The following is a 5,893-nucleotide window of genomic DNA, read 5'->3' on the forward strand; positions in this document are numbered from 1 at the left end:
AGCACCCATTGCACCACTGTCCATGCAGTTGTTCCATGTGCGAGGTTGGGCCATGACCTGAAAGGACAGTCTGTCACCTGTTTTGAGAAATTCAATGTGCCTCCGAACCACATCCTTCAAAGACAAACTCTCTTTGTCAGGAGAACTGCTTCTATCATTGGATCTGTCAAGCTGAGCCACTGAATGAGCTATTTCACTGGGTCTCCCCCAGTCAAGCTCAATTTGAGTTTTACAGTCCTTGATACTTGTGGGATATTTTCATAGAAGCCATTAACTTACTTTGCACTGGGAATTATGCTGCTTGGCAGGGGCTATCTCTCCTCACAACACCTGCATGTCCAAAGTTGAACCTAGTCTTGTAATGAGATGGCAAAAAGTAGTCGTATATATTCAAAATGTTGGCCTGTAAGCCAGTAAGGCCTGAAAATATTTACCAATATGTCAAAATGCTTCTAGCTGAAAACCGTTTCTAAACCATTCGCTCTTTGCAAGTTTAATGGCTTAAGGCTTATGGGCTCATGAATCACCAGCTTTCTTAGCAGCAGCATTTGAAATGTTGATACCTTAGCCTTGAAATAGATGTGAAGGTACCACAGCCTTTACAAGCTGTTATCGAAAGACATACTTTAAAAGCTCCCACAGAAGACTAAATGCGATAGGAGTAGCTGATCAGGATGAAAGTAACCGAACCAACTTAGTTAAAGCCATTGTTCATGTCTGCGTTCCATTTTAGTGATTACCCTCCAGTTGGACAATGAATCATATTAAAGGAAGCTTTGATACTTACAGTTTGTCTGATAAAAAATCCAGATGACTTTAGAAGCAATGATGAGTATTTGGGAAACTATTAGTCTTATTTCAAATTACTGAATTCAACTATCAGAAGAAAATTTTGGAGAGCAATTCCATTTATCACAGATAAAAAAAAAAAGATTGTACCATTCTTACAATCCCAAGAGTTTCAGTTGAGAAGACGTATGAACATTCATGGCAAAAAAATCGCTACAACAGATACATGTGGAATGAGTATCTCTAAGGTCAAGGAGGTTATGCCAGTAAATGGCAGACACTGCATTACAGAACTGTAAAATGAAATGTTAAGTGTACACTATACTAGAGAGATAACAGGGATGGAACAGAAAATTACAATAGCAAAACCAACTGGAAGAAAAAAGAAATCTCAATTGTGAATAAAAAAATAATAATTCCATATACAGTCCTCTAAAATACGCCACCATCAATTGATTTATCGAGGTCTTGCAAGGGGATATACACTGTGGAGCGTAAAATTATAACATTTATACATGTTTTGTCTTCAACGCCTAAGACAGAGGAATGAACTCATAAATATGGTGAATAACCTCTGTTTCAGTTTTAACCAAAGAGATTATGAAAACCTATTAAAATAAAATAAATAAATAAAATAGAATAGAATGCTTATGGGTTTGTTTATCTGTGAATAGCTTAAAAGATATGGGAATTCACGGCTTCCTGTTTTTTCTGAGTAACTGGCCCCATCTATACACGCATTCATCCAACATGTCGATGCGGACAACTTGCAGACCTGCCTCTTCACTCCTATCTCCTTGCAGCCAGATTAAAATCCCAATCTGTTTCAGACACCTCTCTGAAGATGGCTAAGATCAGGTCAGTCTCAGCTCTCCAACCTTTCTCCTCCATCAATATAGATAAAAATGACCATTTTGCCTATCACTCAACTCATAACTCTTCATTTTCAACTCTACTTTCTCTCCAGGCCCTAACGTTCAACCATACAAAAACAATCAGAAAGATTTTGACATATTTCCAAGATTATTTCTGTATATTCATCTTCACAACTAAAAACTTTTGTCCAAGCTCTCATCCCCTTGATTACTGCAACTTCTTTCCCCAGCTCATTCAAGTCCCGTTCATCCAGAATGCCATCTCAATCAGCATTTTCAGCAATTAGTCTCACCATGTGAATGCATGAATGCATTCTTCTTTGGTTCCTCCTTGTATTTGGGCTTTTACTCATTCTGCACTCATATTTGAGGTAAACTCCTTGTAAAAAGCTCCAAACCTCATTTTCCTTCCTCCTGAATTCTCCTTAAAACTTATCTGCTCTGATTTCTCCTGAGAAACTTGACAATTAGGCTACTGCCAAGCACACCGATCAATACAATCCAACTCCTTCTTACACTTGCTGCCCACGACCATCTTTTTACATTCATATTCTAAGCTTTTGGGGGCAAAGACCAGCGTCGCCTCTTCTTTCAGCTGTACATAAGCTCCAAACACATTTCTACTTTACTCACTGAACTAAATACATATAGTATTTACACTTGCTTCTCAACATTTTATGCAAATGCTGCCATGTTTTAGAGGACCGCGTGACTGCTATCCTCATTGTAAACAGAGGAGAACAATGTGTGGGTAACCAAACATGCAACTCCAATGAATTCTTTCCAACGTCATAGGCCAATATAGCTTCAACAAACGTATAGGTGTTATTTCCAGTGAGTTGTGCTGTTCAAACATGCCTACACACACTACCTTCAGGGTGTCTGTGGTGTACGATGATTTCCCACCACAGAGTGAATATGACTTTCAAGAGAGTCATCTATACCCACCCTGGTCAAGTAAAACCATTCCAGCTGCCACTAGGGTTTAGTACGCATGTTGCCAATAGGTCTAGTAAAACCATGTCAGCAGCAACTATGGTTTAGTGCCTATGTTGCAGGTAGGCTTTCAATCACAGTGTGGACAACCCCTGGCTGTCCACACTGGACAGTGGCTGAGCCACCCACAGATTTTACTTCTTTATCGTGCAGCAGTAAGACAATCAAGGTGGTTATATACGGCTCTTTACCACCACCTTGGAGCAGACCACAGAACACCACCAACGTCCTGGAAGGCACAGCCTGCCAGAACACATGGCTGACACATGGAAGAGTGAAGAGGGAAAGAAAAACAAAAACGCGCAGGTGGCTGACACATGAAAGAGTGAAGAGGGAAAGAAAAACAAAAACAACAAGGAAAAATTTTAAAATATGAGGATAGTGGAAGGGAACAGCTTATTAAATTCATGGCAAGTCATTTAGCATTTTACACTGGTGCCTCAGTTACTAGGCACTACTGGTCTACCTAAAAATAACTGCAAATGAAAGGCGAAAACCCAAGAAGTGAGGTGACAGCGTTATCAGTAGGCTAATGCTTTGCCAGTCCCATTTCTACGATAAGTCTACACAGCTAGATGACACCAAGGTGGATGGTGTGCAACATTCCCACATACAAAAACATTCCTGGAAGGAAGGTTTCAGTAGAAGAGCAGACTATTGCAGGTATCAATTACCCAGTGACTGTGAAGCTGTGGATGGATTATCGGTATGAATAAAGTGAGGATTCACACACCCAGAGGTCAGCCACTGACTAGCCAGCCTGGATCCTGGCTGTCCTACGCCTTATGTTTCACAAAAGCGATCATGTTCTGGCTCCAGTCTGAAGATGCTGCCAAAACCCTCCTACCCTTTCAGGAATGCAGTTCCAAGGGGAAGGCACTTTCGGGCACAGCAAATATGCCTACTGACTACAACACTGGGAACAATCCTGATCTCCTGTGCAATCTGTGCAACTGGATTGGCCTTACAGATATAGGGAGCAGTGGGGTTTGTATCCAAGCCCACTTCACACACGGTTTTTATCTCTAGGTAGCTTTCACCTTACTCAGCACAAGCAGTAGGCAGAAATCTACCAAAATGTTTAAATGTTCAAGTAACCACAGTGCGCTGCAAGCATGTGTCTAATTAATCTGATGAATCAAAGTTTCCTGTTCAGTAATATATCACAGAGCTATGTAAAATGAAAACTGCAATGGCTCAAAAAGCAGCTGGCTCCTTTCTGTTTAGTTGGAAGACTTTAACTGTTTTGCCAGTCTAAGAAAGTGTTTTATCTTGACTTAGATATCTGTAAATCAACTTCCTTATCTAAAGGCAACAATACATTGTCCAATACACCGACACAGTAAAACACCTTCTGACACTGTCACCACAGGTAAGCTATTACTGCGTAAGAACTTGGGCCAAAAAAAAAAGTTTCAGGCGCATGTTAAGTATGTTAGCAATTCTGTTCACCAGTTCTCTTGGTGACTTCAGAAACTTGAACTTTCCAGACAGCTTCAAGTGAGGCAGCTCGTCGAGTTGAGAGTCGAGAGGCCAACACAACATTGGAAGCTTACAAATCTAGAGTGTTTCACGAAAAAGACAGCGTATCCCACGGTTACTCCCTCCCTCCTGCTGCAGTTGTAGAGAATAATCACTAGATGGAGCTGCACAGTCACAAATCTGATTTATGGCTGCTAGAAGAGTTTGTTGTCGCCTACGTTCTGTTTGGCCTAAAACTGACACGTTCCAGCGCTTCCTGATAACTCATCTTCTGAATGGGATGAAATGCTTTCATTTAAAAAAACAAAATGTACACAGAGAAAGTGATGAGATACTGAACGGGGGAGGGGGGGGGCGGACACACACCAAAAAAACAAGAAACCAGCAACACTCACAGCTTTCAAAATCAAATAAATTTTAAAAGTGAACTGAAAGATATTTTATCTGCCAAGACAGATGTCTTGCTTTGTTCTGCAAGTCAGAAAGCACAGCCGACTCCTTAATGCTTGGCATGATTAGCTGCTGCAAAAGAAATACAAGAGCTCTGAGCTCAAATATTTGTAAATAAGGTCTAGCACACGCGAAAAATGCAGTGATAGGCAAACCCATTTCCCATAAATGCCCCGGTGATATGCTTAATCCCGCACCTAAGATGTACTTACAAAAGAATCTTTTTCTGCTAACGCAACTGACACTAGATAGTTCTGCTAGCATAGGAGGGTAGTTGAAAAGTTATCATCCTAACCTACAGGCACACAATTCATCTGGCTTTCTGGAGGTTAACTATGTGCCAAAAGGGAAGTTTTACCTGCTCTCATCCTACACCTGTTGAGGCCAAGTTGCAACCCACTCCATGCCTGGGTATTCCTGGTCTGTGTGCAACGGTGCTAATTTCATCTCCTGTAGAGCAACAAAATGATAGATCTTCACATCTTGCTTGGGTTTTGCAAAATCCAGATATTGCCAACGCTTCACAAGATGAAAACCAAATCCCCGGCCCATCTCCAAAAGGCACTGCAGGGTCCTTTCAGCATGTATCTATGTAATGAAACAAAAGCACAGAAAAGGTTTTTTAGCCCGATTTCTAAGAAAAGAAGATGGCACAGTCACTGTTGGTTTATGTATCAATTCCCTCAGTGACAGATCAGGCCAGGGAGGAGATCCCTAAAACAACCAGGCTGTCAAAAAGCGGCAAGGGCACTGCTGCACCTGGCCTGGAAGGTGCTGCAGAAGGGGGCTGAAACAGCGGCAGAGGAAACCAGGCCCCGTCCCCCCCGCCTCTTGGAGGATCTTCCTTGATCCCTTTCACCTGGAAACTTCCAGTTCTTTTGGGCACAGGACTGAAGTCCCACAATCTCATGTGCAATTTGATAAGGAATCTGCTCACACCTCAGCTGCAAAAAACGTCGTGCTAGGGAAGGAGAGCGCGCGTTTCCAGGGCTAACTGGAGGCCCGAGCCTCTCCCGAGGACATTTCTCTGAAGAGCTCCACCGTCGGAGCCCATTACCAGGTCGCACAATGTCTGGGCGTGTTTTAAAGCGAAGACTGCAGTGAAGGCACACCAGAACCGGCCTCCGAGGAGGTGGCGGCACAAACCCCCGGCGCTGCTTTTGCCGCTTTACACACCCCTACAGAGTATGTCACCCGAGAGGAAGGCGCGCGTCTCCCGCGGGGTGCCCATCCTCCCACCAGCCCAGCCCAGCCCCGGCCACCTCAGGGCGCCGCACGGCGTGAAAGCCACCAAAATCAAC

At 42.9% G+C, this 5,893-nt stretch overlaps 1 protein-coding gene across 1 annotated transcript in view; it reads left to right on the plus strand.

The window, feature by feature from the left end:
• Positions 1–3,464: 3,464 nt before the first annotated feature.
• The window catches only part of COMTD1 (catechol-O-methyltransferase domain containing 1), a 9,383-nt gene continuing 6,954 nt past the window's right edge, over positions 3,465–5,893 (plus strand). The window contains exons 1-2 of the mRNA XM_009277976.1: positions 3,465–3,647; positions 4,151–4,256. Coding sequence (XP_009276251.1) covers positions 3,465–3,647; positions 4,151–4,256 — 289 coding nt within the window. The remainder of the gene's footprint in view (positions 3,648–4,150; positions 4,257–5,893) is intronic.

This window comes from Aptenodytes forsteri, unplaced genomic scaffold, assembly GCF_000699145.1.
Source record: "Aptenodytes forsteri isolate BGI_AS27 unplaced genomic scaffold, ASM69914v1 Scaffold15, whole genome shotgun sequence".
Lineage (NCBI taxonomy): Eukaryota > Metazoa > Chordata > Aves > Sphenisciformes > Spheniscidae > Aptenodytes > Aptenodytes forsteri.